The following is a 22,075-nucleotide window of genomic DNA, read 5'->3' on the forward strand; positions in this document are numbered from 1 at the left end:
TTCTACTAAGCAATCCGCTTAACTGCGTGTCTTTGGCTTATGTGGGGAGAACATGCAAAATGCACACAGAGTGGAGGCAGGACTCGAACCCTGGCGGTGTGAGGCAACAGTGTTACCTTCTGTATCAACGTGCCTCCCCCATATCCTAACAGTTTAAATATGAAATGTACAGTAATAACATCCGTAAAGCCTTTAGCAAGCAGGAATTAAGTAACGTCTGTCATTTTTTCTCATATCGAAAACATAAGAAATTTACAAATGAGAGGAGGCCATTCGGCCCATCAAGCTTTTTTGGGGAGAACTTAACTAATAGCTCAGACTTGTTATAATCTTATCTAGCTCTGATTTAAAGGAACCCAAGGTTTTAGCTTGCACTACACTAAGACTATTGCATACTCTAACTATACGCTGTGTAAAGAAGTGTTTTCTCAAATTTGTTTTAAAATGTTCTCCCGCTGATTTCCACATATGGCCACGAGTTCTAGTATTTAGACTAATATTGAAATAGCCATTTGGCTGAACAGCATCGAGACCTGTTAGAATTTTATAGACCTGGATCATGTCCCCCCTTAATCTCCTTTGTGCGAGGCTGAACAGATTCAGCTCAGCTAACCTCTAACATTCCTCTAAGACCAGGAATCATTCTTGTAGCCCTTTGTTGAACCTTTTCCAAGGCAGCAATGTCCTTTTTAAGGTATGGTGACCAAACCTGCACACAATATTCTAGGTGAGGTCTTACAGAGGAATTGTATAATTGTAGCATCACCTCCCTTGACTTAAACTTCACACACCTAGAGATGTAACCCAACATCCTATTGGCCTTTTTTATTGCTTCCCCACACTGGCGAGAGTGGGACATAGAAGCATCAACATACACACCAAGGTCTTTCTCATAATCAGCTACCTTTATTTCAGTGGAACCCATAAAATATCTGTACTTTATATTTCTGCTACCTGCATGGATTACCTTACATTTATCTATGTTAAATTTCATCTGTCAGGTATCAGCCCAGTTGCTAATTAAATCAAGATCCCATTGTACCCTCTGTGCTGCTAATTTAGTATCTGCTAGACCATTGGTGTCATTATCATTAATGTAAATTAGGAACAATAATGGTCCTAAAATTGAACCCTGCGGTACCCCACTATGAACGCAGGCCCACTGCGACATTGTGCCTGTAATAACTACCATAGGTCTTCTGGAAATCTAAGTAGATCACATCATAGGCTTTTTTTGTGATTTCTTTTGTAGCTTCCTCAAAGAACTCAAGTAGGTTAGTTAAACAGGACCTACCTCTCCTAAATCCATGTTGGCTATCCCTCAGAATGTTATTTGAATCCAGGTAATCTACCATTTTCACTTGGATTATAGCTTCCAATACCTTTCCAGTTATGCAAGTTAAATTGATTGGCCTATAGTTTGCTGGATTACTTCTATCCCCTTTTTTGAATATGGGTGTTATATTAGCATGCTCCCAATCAGAAGGTACCGCACCAGTAGATAAGGATTTCTGAAATAGTAAAGTTAAAGGTTGGCTAATAATATCCCTCATCTCATTTAAAACTATAGGTAAGATGCCATCAGGGCCCTGCTATTTATTTATTTTGAGTTTAGTTGGCTTTGTACCACATCAGCCTCAGTTATATATACTGTATATTGGTCATAGACGACGCTGTATTTGTACAAAATGGTGGCAGGTTACTTGTGTTCTCTACTGTGAACACCCATGTAAAATAATCATTAAACTCATTTACTATATCAATTTCATTTTCAATTATAAGACCCTTACTATCCTGCAGATTAGTGATTTCAGCTTTTAAAACTCTTTTGGAGTTAAAATATTGGAAGAAACTTTTATTGTCATCCTTTGCCTCCAATGCAATCTTCCTTTCTACATTCCTCTTAGTGAGTCTGATGTTATTTTTTAACTCCACCTGTAGACTTACATACTCCTGCTTTATTTTGAAATCATTAGTTAATTTCCATTTGTGGAACAAAGCCGTTTTCCTCCTGATTTTATTCTTAATTTCCATAATAAGCCACCTTGGCTGCAGTTTCTTAGATTTAGTTTTACTGGAAACAGGTATGAAGTCCTTTTGCACTGGCAACAACGTGCTTTTAAAAAAAATTCCAAGCCTCTTCAACAGTTTTGCTGTTTAACTCCATCCAGTTTACAGTTTGTAGTTTCTGTCTCGTTCCATTAAAGTTAGCCTTCCTCACATTGTATATTTTTGTTTTGGACTTCGCTCTTCGGACACTAAAATGACCCTCAAATTTAACCATGTTATGATCACTAGAGTGGTTCTAAAACCTCTTATTTTCCAATCCTATCCTGGTTGATAGACAAAACAAGATCAAGAAGGGCTTCTCCCCTTGCAGGGCTATTAACAAACTGAGTAAAAAAAACAATCCTGTACTAATTCTACTGTCTCAAGTTCATTTACAGAAGAGTCAGAGACTGTGTCCCACTGTATCCCAGGTAAATTAAAATCACCCATAACCACCACATCATTTTTATTACTCATAATCCTGATCTCGTCATATAACATTCTGCTTTCCTCTGCAGCTACATTAGGTGCTCTATAACAAACCCCGACAATTAGGCCATTTGAGTTTTTAGCATCTAGTTTTACCCATACAGCTTCTGTACTTTTATTTTTTTCAGTGAGCTTTATTGACTCTATATGCTTTTATATGAAGCAAATTAATAGGCACAATGGGTGATAAATCATTTAGATGATTTCACATATGAAAATGTTTCAAATATGGAGGTTTCTAAAGACTGTCATATATTGTTATTCATATCATGAGTATTCCCTATTCAGTCGCATGTGATTTTGTTTTAATGGTAATTAGGCATTTAAAAGTGCTATGGTCAGTGTCTTACCATCTCGCCTAATTCACCAGGCCCGTCGCCAGAGATCTACTTCATGGGGAGTAAAGAAGCCCTATCGATAGGCCCCCTCGAAGGGGTGTGGGGGGGTGAAACCGATAATATTACTACCCGGCCATGTTCCTGCTACTCTCCCTCCACTATCCGTCTACTAGAAGTAAAACAAATGAATGTCATTCATGTGTATATAAGCTACCATTCTTTGGGCCAGTATTATCCAGGGAATGATGTAGCTGTAGTGTACCACAAAAAACCTGAAGACTTAAAAAAGCCAGTGGGTCACCACATACCATCACCACATGCTGTAATGTCGATTTTACATAGATTATACATTTTTCTTACAGAAGTGACCAAAATTGAGGAAGTGGGGAATTACTGTCTTCCAACTGTTCAAACCAGCTGTATCAGAAGGGAAAACTAGTGAACACTCGACTAATCCAAGAAGCCAAAGCACAGATGCTTAATTTAAAATTCACTGGCACGTCCAATCAGATTTGTGCGACAGGCATTGATTGGTGTAAATCGCAGAGTGCACTGTGTGGTTCACTGTGGCGTTACTTTAAACCGGTACTTGATCACTTGATATGGGGTCGCGACTGAGCTGGCATGGTAAAAATCGGAACCACTGAACTACACAAAGGAGGATAAGTTCATTTGCCTCAATTTTAATTATAACACTCTGTCAGTCTTTCTGCTCTAAAGGTACCTATATATACAGCCACCCCTCCAGATTCGCAAATTTGACATTCACAGTTTCAGTTATTCGCAAGCTGGCTGTGAACAATTAAATGAGAATATTTTTAGACAACATGCAAGCCAAAAAAATATATAAACAATACTGAAAATGATCACATAAAATCATGTACAATATAAATATTAGTGTTATTTAATATATGTTAGTGTAAGTGAATGCTCCATATTTAATATTGAATTTTATGTTTGGTAAAGCAAACATAAACAAATAAAAAATTGTCTGAGCTACCATCCTCACTCACGTTAGCCGTCTCTGACCGTGGAATCTCATGCTTCTCATGGTAACTTTTATACTTATCAGTTTTGCATTTTTAATAATGGACTCAAGTATTTATTGACAAATTTTCATATTCGTAGGGACCTTCCACCCCTTAACCCCTGACGAATGTGAAGGGGTGACTGTATGTACATTTTATATTTTGTGGACACTTTCATCCAAAATGACGTACATTGTTTGAAGAAGAGGAGACAGACAAACGCTGTAGTAACTGGGGGTTAAGGACCTTGCTCGAGGGCTGACAGTGACATCACGCTGTCCATCCTAGGACTTTCCACGGGCAAGAGTCACACACAGTCCTCCTACTGTATATAAATCTGTATTAACCATGTGTATACAACATGTGCAGATAGCATTAAATATATTTAACAACAAAAAGGTCTGAAACTAGTCAGGATGCATCACGATGCAAACAGGCATTAATCCGTTAAGTATCTCTCAGATTCAGCTCCGAACTATACTTACCTCCAGAAACTTTGGAGATCTCTTTCATCTAGAAAGAGATCAAGATCTAATAAAAAATAGCTTGTCCCTTCTTTGTTTTCAAACCATTACAGCATGCCAGGCTGGTGAATGCATAGTGACTCTTCTTTCATTGCTGTGGTTTAGCTCTGCACCAAGAAATATAAACATATTTCTTACGACCCAAATTAAACCTGACCTATGGCCCTTTTCCCTATTCTGTTGACTCTCTAGCGCTCTGCACTAATCTTGTAGCGCAGGACAAGGTAGGCGATGAAGCGGATGGTGATGAAGAAGACGACAAGCACGATGAAGTCCAAGTAAAGCTTTGCATCCTGCACATCCAGCTCCTTGAGGATGGCCTCTGTGGATCGGAAGTGGCACGTCTTGTTCTGATCACAATGCAGGTCCTCCCGGTCCAGACCGTAGATGGATAGGATGGCGCCTTCAAATCCATATCTGCAGCACGCACTGTATTTGAATTCTGAGCTCCTTATGCCACACTGGCTGGATATTCCAGTGTCATTATTTTAAAATTAACAGGAAGTACTTCTGTTTACTTGCCTGACATATGAGATGTAGGAGATCCACTGCAGGTACTTGGGTATGGTGTCAAAACTGACAAAGAAGCCAGAGAACAGCAGTACGGGGATGGCAGTGATGGGGCCAACATATGTTGCGACCTAAAACAAACCACATAAGCAACGTACAATCTACAGGTATAACAGTGCTCACAGAAAGTCTTGGGATGCTTTTTTGCTGAATTAAGCTGGATGAACTTTCAGTCAAGAAAACAAACCAGTCAAGACACAAGAAGAACTGAATTATTTAGCCGAGCACAGGAACCTTTCTGTTTTAAAATTGTTTGTGAAACCTGAAGGGTTATCTGGTCACCCTACTGTTGTAGCCACATTTGTTTATGGAGAACAATTTATTAAATTCGATAACCGATATGGTAGCATGGCCTCATAATGGAGCTAAAAAAAAAATCACATAAAAGTATAGCACATCCTCTTATGTACAGTACCTAATACTTTATAATAACTATATAACTTCTTTATGCAATTACTATACTGTACTTTTACAGTTATTATAGAGTATACTCTTTCTAATTATATAGAATTATTTACTTTGGCCTAGGTGTCTCGTAGGCGATGCCATCTAGGTTTGTATTATGTTCGCACAATGACAAAATCACCTAACAATGCATTTCTCAGAACGTATCCCCGTTAAGCGAAGCATGACTGCATATCTGACTGCATCAAGCAGATAATCTTGAAATCAACTTGTACTTTAAATAAGCAATGTTACAGCAACCATCTTCTTAAGATCAGCAGTGACCTTATATGTATGCGTACAACCTCTCGATAACCAATATGGCAGCAAAATCCTGACAGCCTCACCTGCAATGAGTTGGATGCAGCTCCAATCAGGAGCCCCAGAGACTGAGCTACCAGGGAGGTCAGTATCCCAAGAGCCACGAAGAGGATGAAACGCACGGCGTCTGAGGGCTGGGAGGTCATCCAGTACACAATGCTGCAGTATACCACAGGGAACACCACCTGCAGGGCCACACACAGGGTCCTGTGATACTTATACAGCAGTGTTTCCCATTCTGGTCCTCAGAAACCTGCAGACAGTCCACGTTTTTGCTCCCTCCCAGCTTCTGGGAAAATGTAACCATTTGCTGTAGTTTCTGCCATCACTCTACTTAAAAAAAGGAGCAATTCATGCTCCAAAGCAAACCAAGAGCACCATCTAGTGGGGTCAAAAAGTACTGAAAATGGTTCATGAAGCTCATAAAGCATCACTAGTCTTATAGACTACCGTGACGTCATGCGTTTTTCCTATATGGGAATATTGGAAATATAGGGGTGACCCTAACATGGAGTAAGGATCATTTATCATGACCTGCTAGCTTTACAATAAAACGCTACGTTATAAAATGGTGCTGAAGGTCATGAAGCTACCTGGAAAGGAACGTCAGCCATGGTCTTCGCCAGGTAGTACGCCTTCAGGCTGTACCAGTAATTCAGGTGCTCCCTCAGGAATACCGTCATCTCGAGGGGAACTATGGGATACGAGGGAAGGAAAGGCAATGCCTTTATGCGTGGACGTCACTGGGACGACAGTGTCACTCCTACTTGGAAAAGCCGCGAGGGCGCGGCTGCAGAGGCCATCTCACACGTCAGCACGGTGGGCATGAGCGCCGCGAACATGAGGAACAGCATGGAGAAGAACAGGAAGCCGGAGTTGCTGAGGACTTTCTTGGCCTCGTTGCCGATGCCCAAGTAGAGGAGACCGATCAGGATTCCAATCCCGATATGGGAGGTGATGCGCAGGTGAGTGAGGACCTTGTATGGGGGGGGAAAAAAACAATCAACACAATGAGATACACACCCACCAGCACAAGAATATAAGCTCCAAGGTGTAGAATTGGTATTGCAAGCAAATGATTGAAAACATAACAGTAATGTTTTGTAATTGTAAAATTCTTAGTTTAAAAAAAATTAAAAATAATTGTTTTTTATTCTGGGGTAAATATATATCTGTATAAGGGTGCAATATCCAATTTAATCCAGCAGGTGGCATTCTTGCTTACCGCATCCCTCATAATGCTGATGAACGTTCTCTTAAACAGGATGCAGAACTGAGTCAGGCAGCTGGCAGAGAAACTATGGCAGCCCTCAGTGGAGGACCAGTCCTGGACGATAAGGAGGCCAATTGCGGATGATCAGTCCCAGTTTAACACCTACTGTGAGATCATGGTTTCTGGTCCAAGCAGGCATGTATGGGCAGACTGTTACATCGCCTTACCTCATCCGTTGTTCGGTGCCAGAAAAATGGATTGAGGGGCCCATCCCTGTGTACATCTGTGCTATAGTCCTTCTCACTCCTTTCCTGAACGGCCCTGACCAACCTGGCCGTCTGGTCCCCATACTCCCCGGAAGCCACCTCCATCACTATGACATGCATGCAGTTTCACATCAACTTCCCTGGCAGAATCTCTCCAGACACAACAGCTTCAGGCATCACAATATATTTTTTATAAATCAAAGTGTATTGAAACTAATTTCAGGACAGCCACCTCCTTTTTGACTACCATCCATCCATTTTCTTTAACCGCTTGTCCTATTCAAGGTTGTGGGGGGTCCGGAGCCTATGCCGGAGATTATGGGTGCGAGGTGGAGAACAACCCAGGATGGGGTGCCAACCCATCGCAGGGCACACTCACACACCAACAGGCAATGTGGTAACTCCAGTTAACCTCAGCATGCTTTTGGAATGTTGGGATAACCCAGAGTCCTAAAGGTAACAGTGCCAATCACCGTGCCACCATGCTGTCCCCTTTTTTGACTACAATTAAGTAAATCGCAGTGGCGCTCCGATGTGTATATCGCCGTTCATGAGCCACTTGCCCAGCGGGGTGGGTGGGGCTGACAGCAGTGGAATGACATTACATTGTTTTTTATCCTACGGAAAACAAAAGATCGAACTGTTTGTCAGATTTAAATATGGATTATAAATATTTTGCAGGCTCGTACTTTTAGGCATCTTAAAAGTGGCGAATGTGTCGATTACAACCCTCGTCCTTCACGACAGAAAATGGATGATCATCGGATGTTATAATCATCATAATCATCATCATTTTTTTAGTAGCTGGGTCTTTAGCTCTGGTGCTGTTAACTCTGAACACTGATTACGCTTAAATACCAGCCGACAATATCGGCCAATATTTTCCCATGGAACCGATGCCCATATCTTGATTTTTAATGAATATCAGCCGATCTCTGATAAATCGATCAAACGGCCCTTACCAAAGTCTGCAGGGTTGTGGTACGTGGGACAGTTGAGGCCCAGCTCTCTTAGATATGGGACGAGATTGGACACGTATCCTCTGTAAATGCACTGACCCTGACTCAGGACGTAGAGCTGCACAGAGATGGACGTGAGATGTGTTGTGTTAGAGCTCCAGTAAACATTTCCGAGTGATCCCGCCACCACGTCTAACTCAGAGTGCAGGGGTTACAGTAATTGGTGCTCACACAGCATGATACAACCGCTGATGTAAACATACCTTGTCAAAGAGCTCGAAGAGCTTAGCACTGGGCTGGTGAATGGTGCAGATGATGGTTCGTCCGCCTTGGGCCAGAGCCTTCAACAGAGAGAGAACCTGAAAGCAGGAGGAGCTGTCCAGCCCACTGCAGGGAGCAGAGACACAGAGATCGATGACTGCCTGCCTTGGTTATTATTATTTTGCATTTAGTTGCTAAGAAAAAGTTTACTTATATGGTTAATAGTTTCATATTCTGCTGGGTGTTTTAAGTTTTTCCAAGCTCAAAGATACCAAAGAACAGTCCTTTATTTCCTTTGTGCACACGCCTGGTTCATCAGCTAAGTGCTCTACCTACTGCCCTTTAACTGACGTGCAAGAAAATGTGAATCTCAGGGTTGTGTCACAGGAAAAGGCTGTTAAATTAATTTTTAAAACAGCGAAAAATTTTGCTTCAGTCATGAAAGTCAGAAAGGCAACTAGCTTAATGAGGAAACTGTCATTTCATTACTCTTTTGAGTTTCATACAATGACAAATTTACATATAGATTATGTAAATCATAAAAAAGCTTTAAAATATTTGTATTTTCTATTTTTAACATGCTTTTTCCTTGTGCTTGTAATAATGCATATTATTTGAATTTAATATGGCTTCTACCATCATAATTAAAAGGTTTATGTTTGCCTCGATGCCTTTAATTAACCCAATGCACTCTATTAAACCCCTTAGAGGTACGATTAAGCACCTGATTAATCTGGACAAGCTGAATTGCCTGATTGTTAATGAGAGAGGTCACAGGGACACTGCCTGTGGATACGGATGAAGCCCCTCAGGCAAATGCTCAGGAGATTGGTACATAAGCAATGTGGCTATAGACTTAGCTGCAATTTCTGTGTTTATGTTTTTATGATACGCATAAATGGCACCAGAGCAGGGCAGCTACCCCATAAATTAAGCTGGGTGTGTGGAAAGCAGAGAAGCACTGTCACGGGGGCTTTGTTTTTATAACAACGTGCAACTGGTTTGTTAGCATGTGGCTCAGCCCTGGACGGGGGGTCGCTCAGCCCTGGACGGGGGTGGGGGGTCACTCAGTCCTATCACCCAGCTTTATGCAATGCCACAGTACATGCTTTCTTTTATAATACTCTCATAACTCTCACCAAATCCCATCAAACAGGTTACATGAGAATTTAATTAAAACATGGAGCACCAGACGGAAGTGGTCATTTTTGTGGCTCCCAGTATTTAAATAAATAACCGTAATAATAAACAACAGAACTAAGAAAAGCAGAACTGGAGACAGCATTGGAGTCTTTGGACACAAGGAGAAACAGTGTATTTGGTAAGGTAGTATTATAACACTACTCTGAATACATGAAAGGGGAAACTAGGGAGCAGAGACTCAGCAGTATAAAGACCTCAAAGTATTATCAAGTCTAATGTGCCATTATATCCCGTCCAAAATGACCATAATATAAATGGTAATTGCTCATGCGGCCGCCTGAGGGGAGCCCACTTACTAATGGCCTGAACCCAGTCTTTAGTAGGAATTTAATGGCGCCTACTAGCATGCTTATGTACTGATCTCCTCAGCATTGGACAAGAGTGAGTGTACCTGGTTGGCTCGTCGAAGAACATGACGGGCGGGTTGTTTACTAACTCCAGCGCAATGGCCAGGCGCTTCCTTTGGCCCCCAGAAAGGTTCGCCGTACGCGTCTTGGCACATTCCAAAAGTCCCAACGCAGTCAGGATTTCTCTCACCTAAAACAAAAGCAGGTTTTTCGCACTGCTTTTCACGGCGCACCAGTGTTTCATTCAACTGAACAAGGCGTGACGCTAGCTCAGTTTCCATCCCAGGTTAGTATTTTCCACTTCCGTTATATTACCTTACCCTCCACAGTGCCCCTTATGTTAAGGACGTGCAGACAGCAGGGTGCCCATTCGGCAGCCAACTCAACACAGGAGCGCTAACGCTAACTAGAATCTTTATGTCAGCGTGCCAACGGGATGAAACGGTTGCCGGTTTCACACTTAACCACCGTAAAATTCCCAACGGTTAGTATTTCCGTTTCAGATTTTCATTATCATTAATACCGTGGTCGATTGCCTTATAAAAATGTAGGTTAAATACTTTCCTGCATCAACCAAAGTTAGCGACAGAGTCCGAAACACAGGTGTGCAGACGCAGCATGCAACGTGGGTCTGTTTTGTGTCCATGAAAATACGGAGTAAGGCAGTGACTGCGCTCTGGAGATTTAATATGGTTTTCCTATGCTTATATAAGGTTTTGGCTAAGTTACTATTTTAATGTTTAAGCAAAGAAAAAGTACATAGTGCTGCTAATTTTAGTTGTGATTTTCATTATAGAATTTGGTAAAATTATTTCAGTTTGTGTATCAGAACTTTTTCGGCACATTTTAGCAATATAGCAATGACTGATAACCGTGATCATTTTGGTCACTATAATCGAGATACTAAATTTTCATACCGTTTCATCTCTAGTGCCAGCAGGCCTATAGGAAGTGACACTGCCACAGCTGTCATTTGCATGCCGGCGCTGTTTTGCGAAGGAGCCGTTTTGACGTTCCTGTGCAGCGTGACATGTAGTTACACATGTCAAACTGCATGCTATGCTGGAAGAGTCCGCATCCCCAGCCAAACCACCCGGGAGCAACTTATCACAGGCTTTAAGCTTTCCATGTCCTACTTTCCCCCTGAAGGTCTCCTCTGAACAAAAGCCCTAAAAAACTATTCTGAATGGGTCTCTGAAATCAGGTCTTCCATTCCTGACTTATCTGTACGTATTCAAAAATAGGCTGTCATTCATTAGCGCTTACACATCTGATGTACTCCTCAATGACGCAGTTCAGGTTTAGCCAGGTATAATATATACTGTAACATCAACAACACATGCAATGACATAATTTATTTATAGTGAAATCCAATAAAATTTTGTTAAATATTTTTCCAATTATCCTACAATATTATAACAATGTTTGGCATGTAAGGCTGGACTGGCCATCTGGCATACTGGGCTTTTTCTCAGTGAGCTAATGGGTATGTACCCCCCCCCTCCCCCCACACACACACACAGAGGATTTTTTCTAGATTTCTGATGAAATCCTCTTACCATCTCTCTCCGGCCCTCATTCTTTTCCTGGAGTTTCAGATTAGCTGACACCTAAAAAGTAGTGGAACAGTGTTCTGCTCAATTAAGCCTTAAATTCAATGTGTGCTTTACAAATAAACACAGTGGCTATTGTGAGCAAAAGTGTATGAATAGCATTACTCAACATAGTGATCTTTCCTGAACATTAGGGCTATTATGTAACTATTAGGATTGCTGCTCCTATCTTTACATTCTGATAACTAGCAGATGTTTTTATGCAAAGCGTCACACAGTTGAGAAAAAAGGTTCCGCCAGTCACTGCAGCAGTTGGGTTCAAATCACTCTGCCAACCATGGGATTTGAGCCAACAACCTTCAGAGACACAGCATCCAAACCCATAGAGCCTCTTACCCCCCTGTTTTTCCCTTGGTAGACAATCCATGATACCTGGGAGTTGACATGGCTATTGCTGGCAGTATCAACATCATTTTCAGTTGCATTGATCATGGTCATGCAAATATAACCCCTTGGGTTTAGAGCTTCTTCCCCTTTACCATCATGGCCTCCTGTACTGTCAGATGGGGGAGGAGCATGTCATCCTGCATGATGTAACACGACACCTTCCGGAAGGAACGGAGGTCTCGGGGCTGTCCGTTGATCAGAATCTCCCCTTCCATACCAGTTTCTCTGCCAGAAAGTGACAAGACGCTCAAAGTTCAAATGCAGGGAGTGACTAAGGAGACCCCTAATTGTATGGAGATGCATCTCATGAAGGAAATGTTAGAATTACTTGGCCACATGTCTTCACCCTCAGCTCTCACATACCTGTATCCAGCCAGAATGTTCATAAGCGTGGACTTCCCAGCTCCAGAGGGACCCATGACAGCCACGAGGCATCCGCTGCTGAAGTTCCCGCAGATCCCTTTCAGCAGGGTCTTGTAACCTAAAGCCCAGTACAACAGGAGCAGGGCTGTCAGAAACTATACGCATCACAAAGGGAGCAAAGGCCTTCATTCGCCTGATTGATGCTCTGCTTTGTCCCAAATCTTTAAAAGACCGAGGCATCTTTGTTCACGTGAACAAGGCCACTTATTTTCTGGGTCAATTTGCATGACTTGGATGTACGTAGATCCCAGGTCCACATAAACAGGTCGGCAGGTGTAGGGACTGATCTACAGGTTCATGCATCAATCAATAACATTCTTAGAACCAAATCAAACACTCTTCTAAAACTGAAACAACTCTAGTCCTCAGCACCATAAAGCAGAACAGCAGGCAGGAATGTCCCACAGTAACCTGTTCTTTATCCAATGCTTAGATCAGGGCTATAATCCAGGAGTTCCCAGACTGCCTAATAGGATTTTCCTTTCTGATCTGAATAATACAGAAATACCGCTGACCCCTCCTGTCCTCATGCAGACAAGCAAAGCTGCATACGTTACCTTCATGGGAACAGATAGCCCGGCTCAACAGTACCACAGCGAAGAATCATACTTTCCTACTTAGTCTGAGCCAAAACACACACCCCGACAGCTCTGCATGGGATAACTGGGTATGGATAAAATGAAAGATGTCTGGACACAAAAAATTCAGCAGCTCCAGTTCACCTGGGGGGAGGGGAGACCCGGAGTACCAGGGGGAAACCCCACGACAATATGGGGGGAACATGCAAACTCCACACATGGAGCCATGGTGGAGACTCGAACCCCACTCTCAGAGATGAGAAGTAACAGCGCTCATCACTACAACCAGGGACGGATTACGGGCCGGGCCAGCGGGGCTGCTGCCCAGGGGCCCTTGGGGTGCAGGGGGCCCATGGGGCCCCTAGCCCAAAACAATTTGCAACGCTTATCAACAATGTATTTTCGTTTGTCTATTTTAGAGGGCCTACATTCTTTGATCCTCTGCCTACAAGGGCCCCTGACCCTATAGGGCCTCTGATGGAAACATGGAGGGAGGGCGTTTGGCTGCCAAGGGCCCTTGAATTGTGGTGGTTGTGGTGGTGGTGCTGGTGGGGGGCCTCGCGAACGTTTTGCCCAGGGGCCCACACAACCCATAATCCGTCCCTGACTACAACACCATGCCGTAGGTTTAGCTGCAGCACATTTTCTACCCCTGAGAGTTTTAAACACTGATATAACTAATAACTTGTGTGAAATATTTAAAATATTTCAAAATTTTAGACTCCACAGTACAACAAAAAGCAGAGCATTACCCATGGTTATTGTCATATAGGTTAAGCACTGGGAATGATGTCAGTGCTGGAGGGCGTGGCAAGGCAGCCCACTGGGCGTTCAAATTCTAGCCCTGCTCTAGCCTGCATACTGTGCCTTTGTTCGGTGTGTTACCATGTTTCAAAAACAGGTGGATAGGCCACTTGGTGTGTCCAAATTGTCTATTGGATGCGCGTGTGTGTGTGTGTGTGAGTTATGTATATATGACACTGCAGAGAAAACTTTCATTAGAAGATGTATAGTAAAATACATCAAATCTGGGTTTCTTGGTTACTAAGTACTAAACTTACACCCAATGCTGCTTAAATACTGTAATTTTAAACTATTGATTTTGGTGACATAGTTGTTCACTAACACAGTGCATTCTACATAATACAGCCTATAAAATAATGACAATCATTAATCGTTGCCACAAAAATCACAGTAACAGGGAGCAAAGGCATCAGTCAGAATTCTCTAGACAAATAAGAATTAAGCATTTAGTTATAGTGCATACAAACTTAAGAGAACATATATACCTTAGTAACTGTCCTCAGTAACTTTCTACAGGTTAATTCCTTGAAATAGATGGTATGTCCTGTGAGATACTATAAAGCTTATTATTAAAATCTCCAAACCCAAACTATTTACAAAGTAATACACTCTTACATACATGAGTGTGTATGTGTGTGCAGACTTGGCTCAAGTTAAAAAATCTCACTCCAGCCAGTTGACCAAAGTTGAGAACCCTGGACGAATGTCCAAAAATTTCTAAATTCCAATTTCAGATTAAAATAGGAAATGATAGAGCCGAAGTAGAATTTAACGCCTGGACGGCTGCATGATTCAGCGTCTCTGATCCTCACGGTGTGACCTTTCAGTTGGAGAATGGCCTGCTGACGAATCAGACAGTACTCCTGGACCAGATACATGCAATTCACTTGAAGGAAGACATCTTCATGGTTCATTTCCTGAGGTCAAGCAGATGGATGCTCATTCTCTGTCCGATTTTCAGGAAAATTAGACAAACTAATCCATTACAAGGCACAATTCCATATGTTAAATGGCCGTGTAGTAATGGTGTCCGTTGGCTGCTTGCACTGTTAGCGCGAGTTCGGTCTAAACATACATGAAACATACCTCTTGTATCAATTGAGATCAAACTCAACATTTCATGTGAATAACGATGATGTCAATCTGAAACATTCTGTAAATTATTCCGTATCAATCCAAACTGAAAGGTGGCTTTTGTAAAACGACCATCTTCCTGCAATTAACGAGTGACTGTAAACATTGACGGGAAACATGATAGCAGCTTTCGGCGCTCTAAAACATGCAGCTTTTGTGTATCATGTAAGTGCAGTAGGGCAGCAATAGAAACCACACTAAGTCTGAGTATTAAATAGCATCAAAAGTATATGGTATTGTATGCCATTTTTTGTGAAAAGCTATGTTCCCAGAACCTGGTGAAACAAGAGAGCAGCTCAATTTTGTGGCCCATTCAAACCTCAGCTCGACTTCAGTCTAGTCTTGGGTGGGGCTCGGTTGGGGGTGGAGATCTGTCTTACCCTGAATCATTCATCATACAGCTGCAATGACACACAGACCATTCCTCCCTTTACCTTAACGCTGTCTGAAACTAGGTGCTGCTCCTTACCTTAATACCTTTTATACTGTGGTTTAAATACAATTAAATCATGGAGAACAATGATCTGCAAAAACCTCTACAAACACTATTCTCAAATCCTTGACAGAATTTGATAACTTACTGATTTAATAAAAATAAATAAATAAAATTTAAAAAAAAAAAAACTTACGGTTGCCTGACACTGCACAAGCAATGCCTTCGAAGATAAAGTTTGTGGACAAAAGTATTGGGGCACCTGGCCGTTACACCCACAGGAACTTCTATGACATCCTATTCTAAATCCATAGGCATCGATATGGAGAGGGTCTCCTCTATTATGTGTACCAAGACATTTTGGACAATTCTATACTTTCAACTTTATGGGAACAGTTTGGGGAAGGACCTTTTCTGTTCCAGCATGACTGTGCCCCAGTGCACAAAGCAAGGTCCATAAAGAAACGGTTGGGTGGGTCTGGTGTGTAAGTACTGTACTTGACTGGTCTGCACAGAACCCTGACCTCAACCCCATCAAACACCTTTGGGATGAACTAGAATGGAGATTGTGAGCCAGGCCTTCACATCCAACATCACCTCACAAATGTTCTTCTGGATGAATGGGTAAAAATTCCCACAGACACACTCCAAAATCTTGTGGAAAGCCTTCTCAGAAGAGTGGCAGCTGTTACAGCTGCAAAGGTGGGACCAGCTACATATTGATACCTATGGATTTAGAATGGGATATAATAAATTTCCTGTGGGTGTAATGGCCAGGTGTCCCAATACCTTTGTCCACATAGTGTATTTCTAGCAGGTCCTCCTATGACTGCTCTCATTCTCCTTCCATTAGCTTTGGTTGAGTTTAAACACAGCTCTGTTTGGCTTAAAGGAGGGCGGCAACTTTCTGAAGACCATATGCAGGGAATGTATTCATGTAAGAGAGCTGAAGGCAGCTACCTCACCATGAAGCAGATGGTCAAAGAGCACAGCGCACAGTCAGCCTGTGGCGAGAGACAAGGCCCATATCTCCATATAGACGACAGACGGTGAGTATTTGGTCACCATTTAAAATCAGTATAATTTCTGAAGAAATAAAGGATTGTGTGGAAATTTTGACCAAATTAATGCTGAAATCACATGAGACACAATGTACTTGCATGCACTGTAATGTAAACTTAATCTGTAAAGTAAATCTTTCATGACATTTTAGAAGTTTTCACTTTTTTGTCCCCCCACCCAAATAATAAACTAAAATGTGTGTATTTTAAAGTGTGTATTATAATGTATTATAATTCTAGCATGACTATGGTATATAAGGGAATGGAGGGTATTTAACAGCCCTATCTTCTAGAAAACCTTTTAGCCAATGTCCCCCAAAATAACAGTGCCAAAGACTTGCAATCCCCTTTCGTTTTCAGGGGGGTGGGGGTTCTCCATTGGTAGTTTTTGTCGGTTGGGGGGAGGGGGGGGGGTCTCCCTCCTTTAATATTTTTCCACATATTCCAATATTCCAGAAATCATTTCACGACCCTCTCGCACACACTGATGTAGCATATTTTATTTATATTTTGTATTTTGTTATTATAGGTAAAATAGAGAGGCACATTTCACATTTGTTTTCATTCAGCAGCTGCATTTGTCCAAATGAAGCAAATAGCGTAAGTGATGCTATGCGGAGCTTCCAATGAATGCTGAAGTACATTCACAAAATCCACCACCATTTCCAATAAAACGTCATAAATATGCAATCTTCAACCAAATCACCGCATGATGCACTTATTCCGGCTTATAGAATAATTTCCTATATAACTAGTTGCTGAATACTAGCTAGTTCTCAGCAAGCCTTCAAAATCCACAACGGGTGTGTGCAGCAGTGGGTGGGGTTTTCTGTGTTTCTGTTTAACTGAATGGAAACCAGTAAACTACCCAGTGAGAAGTGGAACAGGTCTGCAGTTCGCAAATCACTGCCCTTTCGGTCTTTAACTCCATGACAGCTGAAAACAGCAGACAAAATAAAATAGCTTCCAGAATGGATAGCATCCACCTGTGTAGTGAAGAGGTGACTGTACCTGCTTTTCTCCACCATGAGCCTTCTGGGACAGAATATGAGAGGTCTTTGAACTGGATACTGACAGCAGGCCGTCGCGGCAGGAGGGAGAAGCGCTGCGCCTCACTCAGGCTGTTCTCTATTTTCTTTAAATGCCTGTGCAGCAGCGGCGTCTGTTGGCTGCTAACGTTGTTAGATACCACTTCATCAACGGAGACACACACACTCCGGGGGTCAAGCATGAGATCTGGGGGCCCATTGGCATTCTGAGAAAGTAACACAAGAAATGGAAACTGGGTACGTGTATTACATAAGAAATTTACAGACGAGAGGAGGCCATTTAGCCCATCAAGCTCGTTTGGGGGGAATTCAACTAATAGCTTAAAGTTGCTAAAATCTTATCTAGCTCTGATTTAAAGGAATCCAGGGTTTTAACTTGCACTATACTAACAGCAAGACTATTCCATACTACATGTTGTGTAAAGAAGTGCTTTCTCAAATCCAGTTTAAAATGTTCTCCTGCTAATTTCCACCTTTGGCCACAAGTTCTTGTATTTGAACTAATATTGAGGTGTTGGTGATCTAGTGGTTAGAATGCTTGCCTCTGGACTAAGAGATCATGAGTTTGAGTCCCACCTTTGGCACTACCATCATTGGGTCCCTGAGCAAGATCCTTAACCCCAACTTGCTCCAGGAGGACTATCCCTGAATTTAGAAAATGTAAATGTTTAAGTATCTATTTGGTTAAACAGCATCCAGACCTGGTAGAACCTTATATACCCTTAGTCTCTGAACAGATTCATCTCAGCTAACCTCTCTTCATAAGACATTCCTCCAAGACCAGGAATAGTTTTTGTAGCCCTATGTTGAACCCTTTCTAAGACAGCAATGTCCTTTTTAAGGTAAAGTGACCAAACCTACACACAATATTCTAGGTGGGGTCTTACCAAGGAATTGTACAATCTTAGCATCATCTCCCTTGACTTAAACTTACTGAATAACAAGGGGAGTACCGGCACCTGTTGCTGAATAACAAGGGGAGTACTTGCTCCTGATACTGAATAACAAGGGAAGTACTGGCACCTGATATTGAATAACAAGGGGACTACTGGCACCTGAAACTGAATTACAAGAGGAGTACTGGCACCTGATACTGATTAATAAGGGGAGTACCAGAACCTGTTGCTGAATAATAAGGGGAGTACTGGCACCTGATACTGAATAACAAGGGGAGTACTGGCACCTGATACTGAATTACAAGGGGAGTACTGGAACCTGTTGCTGAATAACAAGGGGAGTACTTGCTCCTGATACTGAATAACAAGGGAAGTACTGGCACCTGATACTGAATAACAAGGGGACTACTGGCACCTGAAACTGAATTACAAGAGGAGTACTGGCACCTGATACTGATTAACAAGGGGAGTACCAGAACCTGTTGCTGAATAATAAGGGGAGTACTGGCACCTGATACTGAATAACAAGGGGAGTACTGGCACCTGATACTGAATTACAAGGGGAGTACTGGAACCTGTTGCTGAATAACAAGGGGAGTACTGGCACCTGATACTCAACAACAAAGGGACTACTGGCACCTGAAGCTGAATTACAAGGGGAGTACTGGCACCTGATACTGATTAAAAAGGGGAGTACTGGAACCTGTTGCTGAATAATAAGGGAAGTACTGGCACGTAATGCTGAATTACAAGGGGAGTACTGGCTCCTGATACTGAATAACAAGGGGAGTACTGGCACCTGATACTGAATAAAAAGGGGACTACTGGCACTTGAAACTGAATTACAAGGGAAGTACTGGCACCTGATACTGATTAAAAAGGGGAGTACTGGAACCTGTTGCTGAATAATAAGGGGAGTACTGGCACCTAATGCTGAATAACAAGGGGAGTACCGGCACCTGATACTGAATAACAAGGGGAGTACTGGCACCTGATACTGAATTACAAGGGGAGTACTGGAACCTGTTGCTGAATAACAAGGGGAGTACTGGCACCTGAAACTGAATAACAAGGGCAGTACTGGCACCTGATACTGAATTACAAGGGGAGTACTGGAACCTGTTGCTGAATAACAAGGGGAGTACTGGCACCTGAAACTGAATAACAAGGGGAGTACTGGCCCCTGATACTGAATAACAAGGGGAGTACTGGTCCCTTATACTGAATTACAAGGGGAGTACTGGAACCTGTTGCTGAATAATAAGGGGAGTACTGGCACCTGAAACTGAATAACAAGGGGAGTACCAGCACCTGATACTGAATAACAAGGGGAGTACTGGCACCTGATACTGAATTACAAGGGGAGTACTGGAACCTGTTGCTGAATAATAAGGGGAGTACTGGCACCTGAAACTGAATAACAAGGGGAGTACTGGCACCTGATACTGAATAACAAGGGGAGTACTGGAACCTGTTGCTGAATAATAAGGGGAGTACTGGCACCTGATACTGAATAACAAGGGGAGTACTGGCACCTGATACTGAATTACAAGGGGAGTACTGGAACCTGTTGCTGAATAATAAGGGGAGTACTGGCACCTGAAACTGAATAACAAGGGGAGTACTGGCACCTGATACTGAATAACAAGGGGAGTACTGGAACCTGTTGCTGAATAATAAGGGGAGTACTGGCACCTGATACTGAATAACAACGGGAGTTTTGTTACTGATACACAAGCATTCAATGACATTGCATAAAATCCATGGATTCTTTTCTCACTCAAACTTCGCCACCAATAAAACTGTACCTATTTCTATTGTTTAAAAACAGTTAAAAATACGTTTTAAACTAAATTATTGCATTTTTCTATATTTCTACAGTAATGATACTGAAATATAGTGAAAATCTAAACAAAACATATATGATAAGATGAAAGAAAAACTAACCCAAACAAAGTGGATTCTCATTATCATCCATAAATCTTTGGAATGATCAAAGGATCAAATAAAAGATGTTTCTAGATGAAGAACAATGACAGTGAGATAGAAGATGGAAAGGGAGAAATGTAAATGGTTATGAGCAACAGCTGATGTTCCTGCCCAGAGAGGGCCAAGATCACAAGGTGTGTGGCATTATCCAATGGTGGTTTTACGTTGCATGAATCAGAAACTGGCCAATACGACATAGTTCCTTGATGACCTAAATGGAACACTTCTACCGACAGGGGAGTAAAGGCAAGTAACAAAAATGTGTCAGTCTCGTGCAATGCTAAGAATGCTAAGATACTGTCACAGATGTATCGCCAGAGAAGACATTAGATGTGATATGGATGAGAACGTGACCACCTCCAACCTTGGCCAAAAAAACTCTAAGTATTTCATTTTGATAACTCCAGTTGCATAGCATGATTACTCTTCCTAACAGATGCAAGCGCAAAAGGGGAAATGTTACGACCATAAAAATAACACGTAGTAATTAATATCATATCACTCCATTCTTTAAGTCTTCAGATCATCATCATCTTCGTCAGTGTCGTATCTATCTTATAGTTGTTCGGTTTATGTAATATATTTCACTCGCCAAAAACGAGACCACAGTACCAAAACACTGGTATTATCAACGTCATTACTATTATAAGAAGTAGAAGCCTTACTTCTAGAAAATATACAACCCACTAAACTCCAAGAAGGGAAGGGTTACTGCAGTTCATACGCTTATTGGAATCCAGATAATCGATAAAGGTGAACTGTATTAATTCGGACGCAACGAATAAATCTTTATAAAGGGCGACTTTAAAATACACAGAATTTGACATTTCATGCTACATGTGAATAGACTTCTGGCATAAATCGGTAGTTTGAATGCAGGTCATCTGTCACAGCACGCATGTACAATAAATCTCATTATAAGTCTGGAAAGAAAATATAAAAGAAAAAACCTGTATATTGTAAATATTATTCCACTTTTGTAAAGAACATTTTGTAATATTCCCTCAGTTTCTCTACAAAACAAATATTAATAGCAACACCCGTCTCTAAATTATTGCATACGTGTCCATAACCCTAACTTCCCGTTCTTCCACACCTGTTCGTTAATATTTCTTTAGATATATATCTCTTGTTCGTTATTTCTTACCATGATGATGGAGTTCGTGACCGCGGTATTATTCACTGAAAAGGCTGCCATAAGACAAGCCATTTTTTTAGCGCATGTCATCAAGTTTTTTTTTTCTTCCCAGCAGCTCCCGCAGCATCTGTTCCTGAGTTTCTGAGTATTTTTTTCCCTGCTGAATATCCGGTCGTTTTTGACTGTCTCCCGTCTTTCCTACGGGGAGCATGAACTCATTATGTTATTGTTTACATGCACACAACCCCCTTTCTTGGGATGTACTTTGATATAACACACTATCCTGCCATGAACTGTGTTTTGGAAAACCAAAGGAGGGGCTAAGACAACGCAGGTCTTTCCTTTCTTCTAATGTTGAAGGCAGTGAACCACTGGATGTTTCGTAACACCTTGACTGTAGTAGCCATTACTCGCATCTTGATTATCATTTTGAAAAACCCGAGTTGGTTGGAACGAAAACCAGTAAAGGTGTCCACACATATAAGTCTGAGATCCAATGCACTGAATATTTTAATGTGCCATTAATTTATTCGGTAAATAATCATGTGATAAATAATC

The 22,075-nt window shown here is 41.7% G+C and overlaps 1 protein-coding gene across 2 annotated transcripts; it reads right to left on the reverse strand.

Moving 5' to 3' along the window:
* Positions 1-3,539: 3,539 nt before the first annotated feature.
* abcg1 (ATP-binding cassette, sub-family G (WHITE), member 1) lies at positions 3,540-21,611 on the reverse strand. 2 transcript variants are annotated; one of them, XM_023819409.2, is made up of 15 exons: positions 21,527-21,603; positions 17,457-17,700; positions 12,376-12,493; positions 12,105-12,237; positions 11,572-11,622; positions 10,057-10,202; positions 8,465-8,588; positions 8,205-8,319; positions 7,204-7,349; positions 6,989-7,090; positions 6,572-6,740; positions 6,357-6,457; positions 5,790-5,948; positions 4,951-5,069; positions 3,540-4,845 (listed from the first exon to the last, which is right to left on the reverse strand). In XM_023819409.2, the coding sequence occupies exons 1-15, from the start codon at positions 21,587-21,589 to the stop codon at positions 4,617-4,619; spliced, it is 2,019 nt and encodes a 672-aa protein (XP_023675177.1). In that variant the 5' UTR covers positions 21,590-21,603; the 3' UTR covers positions 3,540-4,616. The 2 variants fall into 2 exon arrangements, with proteins under 2 accessions (XP_023675177.1, XP_023675178.1); XM_023819410.2 differs by lacking the exon at positions 17,457-17,700 and having other exon boundaries at positions 21,527-21,611.
* Positions 21,612-22,075: the final 464 nt, after the last annotated feature.

Source organism: Paramormyrops kingsleyae, chromosome 18, assembly GCF_048594095.1.
Source record: "Paramormyrops kingsleyae isolate MSU_618 chromosome 18, PKINGS_0.4, whole genome shotgun sequence".
Lineage (NCBI taxonomy): Eukaryota > Metazoa > Chordata > Actinopteri > Osteoglossiformes > Mormyridae > Paramormyrops > Paramormyrops kingsleyae.